The 15281-nt window shown below is 39.9% G+C and overlaps 1 protein-coding gene across 2 annotated transcripts in view; it reads right to left on the bottom strand.

Annotated features, from left to right (window-relative positions):
• ZBBX (zinc finger B-box domain containing) overlaps window positions 1–15281 on the bottom strand; it is a 175561-nt gene that overhangs the window by 25041 nt on the left and 135239 nt on the right. For both annotated transcript variants that reach the window (XM_033211621.1, XM_033211620.1), the window contains one exon: window positions 12614–12871. In XM_033211621.1, coding sequence (XP_033067512.1) covers window positions 12614–12871 — 258 coding nt within the window. The remainder of the gene's footprint in view (window positions 1–12613; window positions 12872–15281) is intronic.

Here is a 15281-nt window from a genome sequence, read left to right on the forward strand (position 1 = left end):
TCTATCTTTGCGAATAATCCATGTGCTCAGGAGAAGAATGCGTATTCTGTAGCTGTTGGATGAATTGTTCTGTAAATATCTATTAGGTCCAGTTTTTCTATAGTGCAGATTAAGTCTGATGTTTCTTTGTTGATTTTCTGTCTTGGAGATCTGTCAATGCAGAAAGTGGAGTGTTGAAGTCTGCAGCTATTATTGTATTGAGGTCTAGCTCTCTCTTTAGTTCTAATAACATTTGTTTTATATATCTGGGTAATCCAGTGTTGGTGCATATATATTTATCACCATTATACCCTCTTGCTTAATTGACCCCTTTATCATTATATAATGATATTCTTCTTGTAATTTTTGTTTTGAAATCTATTGTGTCGGATAAAGTGTAGCTACTCCTGCTCTTTTTTGGTTTCCATTGTCATGGAATATCTTTTTCCATTCCTTTATTTTCAGTTCATGTGTATATTTTAAGTAAAGTAAATTTGTTACAGGCAATACATCACTGGACTTTGTTTTTCCATCCATTCAGCCATTCTGTCTTTTGATTGAAGAGTTTAATCCATTCACATTCAATGTTGTTATTGAAAGGACTTAGTCCTGCCATTTCATTATTTATTTTCTGTTTGTTTTGTAGTCTTCTCTTCTGTCTTTCCTTCCTTCCTGTCTTCCTTTAAGTGAAGGTAATTTTCTCTGCTGGTATGCTTTAATTTACTGCCTTTTATTTTTTGTATATCTCTTGAATGTTTTTGAATTTGATTCCCATGAGACTTGCAAGTAATATGTTATAACCCATCATTTTAAACTGATGGCAAGTTAACACTGATTGCATAAATAAAGAAACACACAACATGAAAATGAATAAAAACTCTAAACTATGCACCTGCTTTTTAACTTTTTGTTGTTTTTATGTCTTACTATACTATGTCTTGAAAAGTTGTTATAGTGACTATTTTTGGTTGATTCATCATTTAGTCTTTCTACTTAAGTCAGGAGAAGTTTACCCACCACCATTACAGTGTTATACTATTCTGTGCTTTTTTCTGTGTTTATGCCAGTGAGAATTATACTTTCACAGTCAACAATCTCAGCAGTTAACCTGAGGTTCTACTCTACTGCAGTTAAGTTAGCACTCAGACCACAATACAAAATCCTTCCCACTCTTCCCTCCCCTTTCTATAGGCAGAGGTCTCTGTGGCCATGGCCTCCCCTAGTCCATGGGGATTTCTGCTAGCCCACCACCAATGTTTGCTTAAAGCCCAAGGGCTCTTCCATCAGCTTACGATGAATGCTGCCAGGCCTGGGAGTCATCCTTCAGGATAGTGGGCTCCCATCTGGCCCAGGCCAGGCCAAGTCCAGAAATACTGTTCAAGAATCTAGGCCTGGACTTGAGGTCCCCAAGAACCTGCTTGTTACTCTGTTCCACTATGGTCAAGCTGGTAGCCAGGGTACAAGACAAAGTCCCCTTTATTATTCCCTCTGCTTTTGTAAAATGCAATTTTTCATCATTTTCATTGTAGTCACCATAGCTGAGAATGTGCTGCGTCTCTCTTGAAGCCAGTGCATCTTAGAGCCCAAGGCCTGTGGTATACTACCTTGGTATCACTGGAGATTATTCAGGGTCTGAGGGCTCTTCAGTTAGCAGGTGATGAATCCTGCCAGGACTGGGTTCTTGTCCCTTCAAGGCAGCAGAGTCCCTTTGGGCTCAGGTTGTGTCAAGAAATATCATCTAGGAGCTAGGACCTGAAATGGGGGGCTCGCGACTCTGTTCAGTGCCCTATCCTACTGTGGCTGAGCTGGTAGCCAAGAGGCAAGACAAAACCCTCCTTACTCTTCACTCTCCTTTCATTAGGCAGAAGGAAGGAGTCACTTTTGTTGCTATAAGCTGCATTGCCTGGGGTTGGGGGAGGGATGGTGCAAGCTCTCCCTTAGCTGTGCCAGGTGGTGTCTCTCTAGGTCATGTGCCACCCTAGTTCACTGACTAGTTCACTGGGCACAAGCCCAGTCATGTGCCACCCTAGGTCATGTGCCACCCTAGTTCACTGGGCACAAGCCCAGTCATGTGCCACCCTAGGTCATGTGCCACCCTAGTTCACTGACTAGTTCACTGGGCACAAGCCCAGTCATGTGCCACCCTAGGTCATGTGCCACCCTAGTTCACTGACTAGTTCACTGGGCACAAGCCCAGTCATGTGCCACCCCAGGTCATGTGCCACCCTAGTTCACTGGGCACAAGCCCAGTCATGTGACACCCTAGGTCATGTGCCACCCTAGTTCACTGACTAGTTCACTGGGCACAAGCCCAGTCATGTGCCACCCTAGGTCATGTGCCACCCTAGGTCATGTGCCACCCTAGTTCACTGGGCACAAGCGCAGCCTAGCACTAGCCACTGCCTAAGGATTGCAGTCGTTGTGTCCTAGACTGCCTTTCAAGTTTATCTAGGACCCCCAGGCACTTCAGCTCAATGTGGCATGGCTTGCCAAGGAAGTCAAGTTCTAACTGCTGGAATGGATGATTCCCTTCTGGGATGTGACTGGTTCAAATGCTTCCTCCATGCATGGGTACTGGCTGAGTCCAGCACAGCTTTATTCTCTGCTGTGACCAGGTAGCACTTTATTCACTGCTGTGAATGTGAAGTCTTCTAGTTGTTGTGCTCTGCCTCCCCATAGAGCACAGATTGTCTCTCCACACTAGAGGGTTGCGGCCAGGAGGTGGGGGAGGGGTGGCATTGGTAATTCAATATGTCTCTCTTGCCCTTTTCAATACCTCTTTCCACAACATGAAGTTAAAACCAGGTACTGTGATTATTCACCTGAGTTTTGGTTCCTGCCACAGTGCTTTCCTGTGAGTAGATAGTTGTTAAAATTTTGTGTTTCAGCATGGGGGAGGATGGGGAAATGAAAGATGTAGGCTTCTATTCTGCCATGTTTCTCCTCCCCTTCTCTCTCAACTTTTAAAGGTATATTTGTAAAAATAATGGATTAAACCATATAAAGTTGCCAATATTCCACTGTTTTTGGTCTACAAAAGGGTAATTTTGTACAGTTTTTCAGACACAATGAATCCTTCTGAGTTTCTCTTCAAAAGGTTTAGCCTGTTAACTTCCTTACCCTTTGTTCTCCAACTCAACTATCTTGTTTCTCCTTGCCAATAGTTGCTGTAAACAGCCTACCCTCTTCCCATCAGTTCTAATCAATAACTCACATCTGTTCACTTGGCTACCTGTACCCATTGTTCCCTTGAAACCGCACATCTCACACGCTGCATCACTGTACCTCACATTCCCCTCCCTTCCATATTTAGAAAAATATTTACAAGTAGTGAGTCAGATCAGCTCAGATTTTTCAGTCTGACCCCAGCCCATGGGGGAAGAACACAGAAATAGGGCTAGCATTAAGGATATAAAAACGCCCTGGTCTCCTTTGTTCAGTGTGCACTTGCAAACTTGATTGATGCGCGTGGCACTCTCTTGCAAAAGTAAATTGCCTTGCTGAGGAAACTGAATTTATATTCGAGTGCTGTTTCTTTTGAGGCATTGTAAATTCATTTATAACAACGTGATGGCCTGCAGGGGGAGCCCATTCTCCTCTGGGGAAGGATCTCCCGTCCTTTCCCAAGAGATGGCGCACCCCGCTGCCTCATGGTGGTGGCCTCAGGGTGAGGAATCAAGACCCACCCAGTGTGATGAATAAACCCGGACTCTCAGCAACTTGGGAAAGGAACATGCCAGCAGCTTGAGAAAAGGGGACTCATATACCACAGCAACCAGTTAAACTCTTTGCACAGACCAAGGTAAGAAAAGTCGCAGGGACGACAAAGTATTTCCTTGGTGGTCGGGATTCTGGAGGTTGAAAGTGTGTAAGTGGTAACCAGCACTACTGCTCTGCGGAGTGAGTGAGTCCAATCTGCGGTTCCATGGTCACCTTATATGGCTTATGGTGGCCCTTTGGGGGTCCTGTCAGGGCTTATACTGACCCACCATCCATGCTAAGAGAGACCTGAAATACTCCTGCAAGGGAAGTGGTCAGAGTGGAGGAAGCAAAAGAAGGGTGCAAGGAACCTCCAACAGGTGGGGCTAAAGGATAGGCAAGAGATTCCTCATACAAGGAAATTGATCCTTAATAAGCCTCCCAGGGAAGGATAGGCAAGAAATTTCTAATATGATAAAGCAACAAATGATAAAATAGTGCTGTTTTATTTGGACCCAGAGTCCTCTCCTCAAACTCTCAATCTTCTTGCCAAAGTTTGGGTCAAATGAAGATGTAATGTGTCAACTCCTAATTCAACATGTAAATGATAAAAGTTCAGTGTTCTCAAGAGAAACTGGACTATACTCTTTGTTAGAGACAGGGACCTGTTCTCTTTCCCTTAGAAACAACTAGGGAAAAACCCAATCTAGCACCGCACAATGAAGACTCAGAAAAGCTGGTTCCCATGACTAAGGGGGGATCCCATGACTCCAGGGCATGGGATCCCCTAGAACATTTTCCACCACTCATTGCCCCAATCCTTCCCCGCAGGCAGTCGCTGCTGCCCCAGATCTTGCCCCAGATCCTTCCTCTGCTCACATTATTCTTCCTCCTTACAATTCAGATTCTTGGGAATCATCATCCCATGGACCTGTTCCCTCTCAGCCTAAGTGCCCCTCCCTGAAGGGACTCCAACGTGAAGTAGAACAATGTAAAAGAGATATCGAAAATTTCCCATTTCCCTCCACATCTATGGAGTCAGCTCTGACTCTCTTCCCCTTGAGAGAGGTACCACAAGGAGGGGGTGCTATCGGCTTTGTAAGTGCTTCCTTAACTAGTTAACAAGTCCGGAATTTAAAGAAGGAACTTAAACCGTTATTAGATGACCCTTATGGAGTAGCAGATCAAGTTGATCAATCCCTGGTACCTCAGTTACACACCTGGGTTGAGTTAATGTCCATTTTAGGCATTCTCTTCTCAGAGGAAGAGAGAGGGATGATCCGTAGGGCTGCTATGGCAACTTGGGAGCGTGAACACCCTCCGGGTCAAGATGTTCCTACCGCAGATCAAAAGTTCCCTGGCCAAGGCCCCCAGTGGGACAATAATAACCCAGCTCACCGGGAAAATATGTAAGACCCAAGGGAGATGATAATAAAGGGAATTAGGGAATCAGTACCCTGAACCCACAATCTCTCTAAAGCACTTGCTATACAACAGGAAAAAGATGAGGGGCCTATGAAATTTCTAGACAGATTGAAGGACCAAATAAGGCAATATTCAGGCCTAAACTTAGAAGACCCCCTTGGACAAGGAATGTTAAAACTCCACTTTGTCACTAAGAGTTGGCCAGATATTTCAAAGAAGTTACAAAAATTAGAAAATTGGGAAGACCGACCTCTTAGTGGTCTTCGAATTAGACCACTTAATGGTCTAATCCCAATTAGAAAAGGAGAGACACGCCCTTTCCCTCATGACCTCTGAGAAGGAATAGGGGGCTCAGGGGCTCTGTCTCTTTTACTTCAAGTCCCACCAGGAGCCCTTGATAAATTTAGAAGTTGGAGCCCATCATGAGCTTATCACCTTTCTAGTCAATTCAGGGGTTGCTTGCTCCTCGGTATCCCTCCATCTGACATTGCCTGCTCTTCAGAAGACCTTTGAGTCTCTGGGATAAAAGAGGAACCATTTAAAGCAAAAGTCTTAGAAAGTACAGAAGTTAAATTCTAAGATTGATTGACTCATATCCAATTTTTATTGATCCCCGAGGCAGGAACTAACTTATTAGAAAGAGACTTAATGTTGAAGTCAGGCATAGTCTTACAAGTTACCCCAAAAGGTTTCCCTGCCTCATTAAATTTACTTACCACCACAGATGAGAAATGTATTTATTCAATGTGAAAGAAACCAAGGAAAACTTCAGATTCCCACAATCCACATCAAGCTAAAAACCCCCGAGGAAGTGGTGAGGGGGAAGCAATTCCCTATCCCTTTAGAAGGACAGATAGAGTTAAAGCCCATAATTGAAAGTCTCATGAAGGATGGGCTTCTTGAGCCTTGTATGTCTCCTTATAATACCCCAATACTGTCCATCAAGAAATAAGATGGGCCATACCAGTTAGTACAAAATCTTAGGGCTATCAACCAAATAGTCCAAACTATTCTCCCCATTGTCACTAATCCTTACAGTATTCTCAGTAAAATTCCATGTCATCATCAATGGTTTACTGTAACAGACTCAAAGGATGCTTTTTGGGCATGTCCCATAGCTGAAGACAGCTGAGGCACATTCGTTTTTAAGTGGGAAGACACCCAGTCAGGGTAAAAACAACAGTATTGGTGGACAGTTTTGTCCCAAGGGTTCGCAGACTCACCCAATCTCTTTAGTCAGATTTTAGAACAAGTGCTAGAAAAGGTTTCTGTTCCAAAACACATTTGCATGCTCCAGTATGTTGATGATATCCTCCTATCAGGAGAGGATGTAGAAAAACTAACCCGTTTTTCCATACATATCCTTGATCATCTACATTCTGAGGGGTTACAAGTCTCAAAGAAAAAGCTTCAGTATGTAGAACCTGAGGTCAAATATTTAGGCCATTTAATAAGTGCAGGCAAGTGGAGAATAGGGCCAGAGCAAGATGAAGGCATCGTGTATTTACCCTTGCCTCAAACTAAGCATGAGCTCAGAAAATTTCTAGGATTAGTTGGATACTGCCACTTTTGGATTGATTCATATGCCTTACACAGTAAGCTGCTATACCAGAAGCCTACTCAAGAAAAACCTATCTCCTGTGGACTTCTTAGGAAGTCAACCAGATTGAGGAATTAAAAGAAAGATGTATGACTGCCCTAGTTTTAACTTCACCTTCTCTAGAAAAGTCCTTTCACATTTTCGTCAATGTAAATAATGGAGTGGCTGTAGGAGTGCTTACCCAAGAGCACAGTGGCTGCCGGCAGCCTGTAGCCTTCTTATCAAAGGTTTTAGACCCAGTCACTTGTGGATGGCCTCAATGCATCCAATCTGTTGCTGCTACGGCAATATTAGTTGAAGAAAGCAGAAAGTTAACTTTTGGGGGAAAGTTGACTGCAAGTACACCCCACGAAGTTAGAGCAATAATAAATAAAGAAGCTGGGAGGTGGCTTACCACTCCAGAATCCTGAAATATGAAACCACTTTGCTAGAAAAAGATGATTTAACATTAACTGCTGATAATTCACTCAACCCAGCAGGTTTCTTAACAGGAGATCCAAATCTAAACAGGGAGCACCTATGTCTCAATTTAATTGACTACCAAACAAAGGTTAGACCAGACCAAGGGGATACCACCTTCAAAAGAGGATGACACTTATTCATAGATGGTTCCTCCTGGGTGATTGAGGGAAAAAGACACAATGGGTATTCAGTAATTGATGGAGAAACTCTTGAAGAAACAGAGTTAGGCAAATTGCCTAATAACTGCTCTGCCCAAACTTGTGAGTTGTTTGCACTCATCCAAGCTCTAAAGTGATTGCTGGAAGGAACCATCTATATTGATTCTAAATATGCCTTTGGGATGGCCCATACATTTGGAAAAATTTGGACTAAACAAGATCTTATTAATAGAAAAAGCCAAGACCTTGTTCACAAGGAGTTAATCTAATACTTATTCCCAAGTATTAGATAACCTTCAGTTGCCTGAAGAAGTAGCTATTGTTCATGTTCCCAGACAACAGAAAAACTTTTCTTTTGAAAGCTAGGGAAACAACTTAGCAGATCAGATAGCCAAGCAGACTGCCTTTTCATCTGGAACACCTGTCTTTCACTTAACCCCTTGTCTTCCCATACTGCAGTCCCTGTCTTCTCAGCCATGGAGAAAGAAAAATTAATAAAAATAGGGGCCAAAGAAAACTCAGAAGGAAAATGGGTATTACCAGGCCAAAGGGAAATGCTGTCCAAACCCCTCCTGAGAGAAATCCTGTCTCACTTCCATCAAGAGACCCATTGGGGACCCAAAGCCATGTGTGATGCAGTTCACAGAGTTCACGGATGTATAGGAATTTATACCTTGGCCAAACAAGTCACGGAGAGTTGCTCAATATGTAAAAAAAAAAAAAAAAAAAAAAAAAAAAAAAAAAAAACAAGTTATAAAGAAATCTCCCTTGGTAAGGAGTAATCCAGGGCTAAGACCATTCCAAAGTATTCAGAGTGACTACACTGAAATGCCCCTAATTGCTCATCTAAAGTATTTGTTATTAATAGTAGATCACCTCGCTCAATGGGTTGAAGCTATACCTTTTTCAAATGCAATGGCCAATAATGTAGTAAAAGCACTAAATGAAAATATAGTGCATAGATCCGGACTAACAGAGAACATTGACTCAGACAATGGAACCCATTTCACAGCACATGTCATTAAAAAGTTGTCCCAAGACCTAGACATTAAATGGGAATATCATACACCTGGGCATCCATCTTCATCAGGGAGAGTAGAAAGGATGAATTAAACTTTAAAAAATCACTTAACCAAATTAGTTGTAGAGACTCGGTTACCATGGACCAAATGTCTTCCTATTGTCCTGTTAAGAATCTAAACTGCACCTCGAAAGGATATAGGCCTTTATCCTTATGAAATGCTCTATGGACTGCCCTATGTACATTCCACTACCTGTATCCCTACATTTGAGACAAAAGATCAATTCCTCAGTAATTACATATTTGGTCTCTCCTTTACCTTCTCTTCTCTTAAAAGCCAAAGGTCTCATGGTACAGACGCCACCCCTAGAGTTCCTGGTCCATTAGCACCCGCCCAGTGATCACATCCTCCTCAAAAGCTGGAAAGAAGGAAAACTTGAGCTGACCTGGGAGGGACCCTACCTAGTGCTCCTGACCATTGAAACTGCAGTCCAGACAGCAGAGAAAGGATGGACCCATCACACTCAAGTCAAGAAAGCACCATCATCCCCAAAATCATGTGCCATTATTCCAGGGGAAAACCCCCTCAAACTAAAGCTAAGAAAAATTTAACTCTCTTCCATCTATTTTATTACTCTTTCTTCTTTCCTTCTTCCAATGCTGACCACCTTGTCATTAATGTAGCTAAATCAAACACACCCCAAGTTATTACATTTGATGCTTGTCTAGTCATACCCTGTAGAGATCCCCAAAGTCAGAGGGAACTCTCAACCTCAGAAAAGTATGTCTGTCCCTTTAAAGTGAAAGGCTCCACCTATCAAGACTCTTGTTCCTTAACAAATATAGAAAAACAAGTCTGTCATGATGTCATGAACAACAGGAATGATGTCCTGTTGACAACCGAATATCAAGGCTGGACCTCATCAGGGGGTGGTTGTATATCCTTAAAACCATACATTCATTTCACTAAGGAGAGCACCTCCCCTAATTATCAGTATAACCAATGTAATACCATATAAATTTCTATTCTCATTCCCACATCTACTGATCCTAAACCTACTTTAAGTCGCTTCTATGGCACAGGAGCCAACTTGGCTGCACAGACCTCAGAGAGTCTTTTGAAATGCGTTTTATTAATCCTTCATTCTCTTCACCCCCTTCCTTCTCTTCTCCTTCTGAGCTTTCTTCTAATCAGACTGCCATCTCTTCTGTAGCTAATGATAATACTAAAGTAGATATTGTAGCAGAAGATGATGTAAGGCAAACTTCAGCAATTGAAACAGGATATCAAGATGTAAATGCCTGGTTGGAATGGATCAAATATGCTGTCTCACATTAAATAAAAGCAATTGTTATGCTTGTGCACTCGGCCGTCCAGAGGCCCAGATCATCCCCTTTCCACTCAGATGGTCTCCCAGTTGACTGGGCATGGGCTGCATGGTAGCTCTCTTCCAAGATTCCATGGCTTGGGGCAACAAATCATGGTAACCTCTCTCTCTGCTAAATCCAAAATCCAACACCCTGTGGGTCAGCCCCCGAGGGCCACTCAGCTTCCATCTTCTGATGTCAATTTCACCTCGTGTCTCTCATAACAGAGGGAGAATTTAGTGTTCCTTGGAAGTTTAATGGGATGCAGTGATCTTAAGCCTTTACAGGAGCTTATTCATCAGTCTCCCCTTAGTCATCCTCAAGCAATTGTATGGTGGTGTTGTGGTGGACCCTTACTGGACTCTCTGTCAGGTGACTGGAGCAGTACTTGTGCTTTTGTCCAATTGGCTATCCCTTTCACCCTGGCATTTCATCAACCAGGAAAAGAAAAAACACAAAGCCATAAAATAAGAGAAGCCTCTTATGGGTCTTTTTACTCTGAAGCTTATTTAGACGCAATTGGAGTCCCACAGGTGGTACCTGATAGGTTCAAAGCCCGAGATCAAATAGCTGCAGGATTTGAATCATTATTTCCATGGGTAACTATTAATAAAAATGTAGATTGGATTAATTATAACTACTATAACCAGCAACGATTTATTAATTACACTAGAGATGCTATCAAAGGAATACTTGAGCAATTAGGACCTACTAGCCAAATGGTTTGGGAAAATAGAATGGCCCTAGGCATGATGTTAGCTGAAAAAGGTGGAGTTTGTATTATGATCAAAACCCAAAATTGCAACTTTTTCCCAAACAATACTGCCTCCGACAGAAGCACAACAAAGGCCTTACAGAGACTGACTGCTTTGTCCAATGAACTAGCTAAAAATTCTGGAATTGATAGCCTTCTTTCAGGATGGCTAGAAAGATGGTTTGGTAAATGGAAAGGAGTCATGGCCCCAATCTTCACTTCTCTTGCAGTCATGATAGGTGTGCTTATTCTTGTTGGGTGTTGCATCATACCATGCATCCGTGGGCTGGTGCAAAGGCTTATAAAGACAACACTCACTAAAACTTCCCTTCATGTTCCTCCACCCTAATCAGATAAGCCTTTCCTTTTAGAAGACCAAGTTGAACAGCAAAGCCAGGACATGTTAAAAAGGTTTGAAGAGAAGGGATTATAAAAATTTTAAACGGAGGAATTGTTAGAGACAATGAATCTTTCTGAGTTTCTCTTCAAAAGGTTTAGCCTGTTAACTTCCTTACCCTTTGTTCTCCAACTCAACTTTCTTATATCTCCTTGCCAACAGTTACTGTAAACAGCCTACCTCCTTCCCATGAGTTCTAATCAATAACTCACATCCGTTCCCTTGGTTACCTGTACTCATTGTTTCCTTGAAACTGCATATCTCACATGCTCCATCACTGTACCTCACGTCCGCCTCCCTTCCATAAATAGAAAAATATTTACAAGTAGCCAATCAGACCAGCTCAGATTGTGCGGTCTGACCCCAGCCCATGGGGGAAGAACACAGAAATAGGGATCGTGTTAGAGATATAAAAACCCCCTGGTATCCTTTGTTTGGTGTGCATTTGTGATCTTGATTGATAGGAGTGGCACCCTTTTGCAAAAGTAAATTGCCTTACTGAGGAAACTAAATTTATATTCAAGTGCTGTTTCTTTTGCGGCATCAGAAATTCATTTATAACAAGTTCAACTTAATATTTTTGTGGTGGAAAAACATTTATCTGAAATGTATGATTAATTTTAATTTTATTTTTATTTTTCCTTTTATTAAGTTGGTTAAATGTATACTTAAAATATATTATGGAGTGCATAGACCTATTTTTGTAAAATTTTTATCACGTTCCTTCAATCTGTTCATTCTACTAAGTTTATATTCTTATATGTATACTTATATAAACAGTGATGTTTAAAATGATTCTCACTAAATGTTAATAACGGTTATTTTAAGAGTAGTTAGAATTTGTGGTGAGTTTTTATTTCTTTTTTTTTTTGTATTTTTTGTATTGCTTTAATTTTTTCAAAACAAAGATGTATAATTTATAGAGAAATAGCAGTCATTGTTCTAAGATCAATAAAGGAGGAGACCACTAACAGGAGAACAAGGGAAAAGCAAGTATGGAATATATAGGACCAAAGAATTTTCTAGCCTGCCTCTTGGATCTGCAGCTGGCTTCTTTCAAACTGTGTGAGTTCCTTTATGATGCAAATAAAAGATTAATTCCCCTGATGTTTTGCTACTCAGCCAGAACTTTACATGTTCAAGAATATGGTCACTATATTGCTAGACTATGCCCACTGAAGTTGGAAATAAAAGGCACAGGCATAATTTTTCAAGATATGGTTTGTCAACTAGCAGCACTGGCATCACCTGGGTACCTGTTAGATATGCAGAATCTCACCTTACCTGACATACTCAATTGGAATTTACATTGTAACAAGATCCCCTGAAAGATCTGTAAAAACATTTAAGTTTGAAAAGCACTGCTTTAAAAGATCTAATGGCTCAGTTTTCCAATAAGGATGTTGAACAGTGGCTTACATAAAGCTATAGAGATTAATCCTATAGTGGGTTTGCAGAAAGGAGAAAAAAAGATTTTTTTCTGTGCACATGAAATTATTCATTCCACAATTTAGCTGTGTTTTATAGGCTATGGGGACCATCTTTGGTGTGGCTGGGCATCCACACATTTTTAAACATATTCAGAGTGGTATCAGGGGATTTCCAGGAAAACAGACACAATGGTTGATGGTTAAATAAGAAAAGGGAAAGCTTTCTTGTTTGCTGGCTTGTTTTGTTAGCGCAAGACATGAAGAATCAGGCTGAGGGTAGAGTTAATTAGCATTATCGAAAGTGAAAAAAATAGCATTACCTGCAAGAGTTCTCAGCACTTGTAATTCTTTTTCCAAACTGTCTAAGGTACATTGATCAGTAGTGTCATCTAAGGAAAGCTCATTCTGGTCAGTAATATCAATATATTCAATTTCTGAAATTTCAGAAGCTGCTCTAGACAATGATTGAGCAGCTGCACTTCTTGATCGACGAGGAGAGGATGAAAGGCAGCTGGAGCTTTGTTTAACAGAGTTGGAAAGTGAAAAATTTGCTGTTGAAGGTCTCTGTGATTTCCGATCTAAAATTAAAAGTAAAAAGTTTTTAAATCAACTTTTAAAAATTTGAATGAGTAGTTAAAGATACAAGTTACCAGGTCCCTGCACACAGAGAAGTTAAGTTCATGTAACAGAGTTCATGAAAAATTAACTTTGACTATCACCCTTTCTAGCTAACCACATTTTCTTAATCTCAAATTACTTTTCCAACATCATAAAGAACACTTCTGTGTATGTTTTTTCCTAATTTTCCTACATTCAGAGAAAAACAAACTAATTTTAATATTCACAAAGGAAAATATCTATAAACTAAGTCAACTTCATAAAGAAACAACACACAATATTATAATGTATTCCAAAGCCAAGCACTATGACATGTGTCTTAAATTCCAGGACAATACCACACTATACCTTGCAAGAAAAAAAAAACCCTTAGAAAAAGCATGGTGCCACCTCCTAGTGAACCAATTTTACTTGATGATCTGTAATTTATTGTTACATTTAAAAATATGGCAACAAAAAAGACTAATTTACAAAATCTATATGAATATTTGGAAAAACACAGGCTTTAAAGAAATTGAGATCACATCTCTAATTTTCCAAAGGATGAGCTCACTCTCTTCTGGAAAAGTTCCAGAAGCACCATCTCTGTCAGGTTATTACGTTGTTCCACTAGGACAGTCACTACTTTGTCTTGATCTATTTTGAAAGTCGACTTAGCTGGTTTCTTCAACATGTTTGCTTCTTTCACAGTAGGAAAAAAAACTCTTCAAATCTTATACTAACACAACGTAACTAATTTCTAATTTGGTACTTCTCACAAAATATTAATAAGGCCAAGAGAGTTTTCAAGGTACATATTTAAAAATTCATAGGGCAGGTAAATGCTTTAATGTAATACATTATTGTTCTGATTTAGATAAATATATTTATAGTAAACATAATTATATTATAAGATAACTTTGCACTCCCTTAACACAAACTGGCTTTGTAAAACTATTAGGTGAGTTAATGTGCAATTGTCATTATCATAAAATCCCTAATTTGATGGAACCTATGCCATAGAACATTGTTTTCATTCTAGCGACTCAATGAAAAATATAAAATTCAAAAAAGTGACTACAGGCGGTCATGATATATTAAGTATTTAATGACCATTGAGTTGTTGTTGTTGTTGTGTGTTTTTTTTTTTTTTTTTTTTTTTTTTTTTTGGTTGAGACGCAGTCTTGCTCTGTCACTAGGCTGGAGTGCAGTGGCGTGATCTCGGCTCACTGCAACCTTTGCTCCCAGGTTCAAGCGATTCTCCTGCCTCAGCCTACCAAGCTGGGATTACAAGCACGTGCCACCACACCCAGCTAATTTTTGTATTTTTTGTAAAGACAGGGTTTCACCATGTTGGTCAGGATGGTCTTGATCTCCAGACCTCACGATCTGCCTGCCTCGCCCTACCAAAGTGGAGTTTGTCTTTTTTTAACTTAAAAAAAAAATCTACTTCAAATGTGTCTAATACTTCAGAAGACTCTGAATACAGTATATAATTATTTAAACAATTAAAATTGACCAAGGTAAGTTTCAAAGGGTACCAACTTTAATGAAAATTTCAGAAATCAATTTTTAAAATAATTTTTATTGAAATAAAATTATGAATAAGTTAAAATAAGACTGATCCTTTGTGTCTATTTGTGCTCAGAGAAAAATAACAGGCTAAAATATGCCTAAGTGTTAAAAACATATATATATATAATTATCCCTGGGAGTTATTTTTTTTATTTTCATGACTATGAGTTAGAAATGATTTCCTCTTTTATCTATAATATGTAAAGAACCATATTTATAGCAATCAAGAACCAAACTCTCCACGTCTACATAAGGAAGCAATAGTAGGGGCAGTAACAGTAGCCGCACAAGTCAGTTAGTGTGACAATAATTCACAATATAAACCAAAAGTTCTACTCTATGGGGTAAACCACATTTTAGTATCTGTACAATGGTATGTCTCAGTCAAGGTAAAATTTAAAGGAATTTACAACTCTTACTTTAAAAAAAAACAAACCAAAGGAAAATGTTATGAGTAAGGACTGGACTTCTGCCAATTCACAGAAATGAAGAAAGAAATATTTAATATAATGTAGATGCCCTTCAGAAAATCTAGAAGAGTACAAACACTTACAAGAACATTTGATTGTCACAGTATTTAAATGTAATTGATCCCCATTGAGAAAAAGTACACAAAGGACAGGTCAGACTTATGTTTAGCACACAGCAAAGAAACAGACCATCTTTCTTATTGGAAATATGCTCAAAGTGTAATTTAAAGTAACTGAAAGACAGAAAGAGATAGAAGAGGCCTCGATTTGATTACTGATTTTGTTATTGCTCTTTTAAGTCAATATATCATTCTTTCTAATGCTTAATATATAAGGGTATAGTGTT

The sequence above is a fragment of the Trachypithecus francoisi genome, unplaced genomic scaffold, assembly GCF_009764315.1.
Source record: "Trachypithecus francoisi isolate TF-2019V2 unplaced genomic scaffold, Tfra_2.0 Lachesis_group0, whole genome shotgun sequence".
NCBI lineage: Eukaryota > Metazoa > Chordata > Mammalia > Primates > Cercopithecidae > Trachypithecus > Trachypithecus francoisi.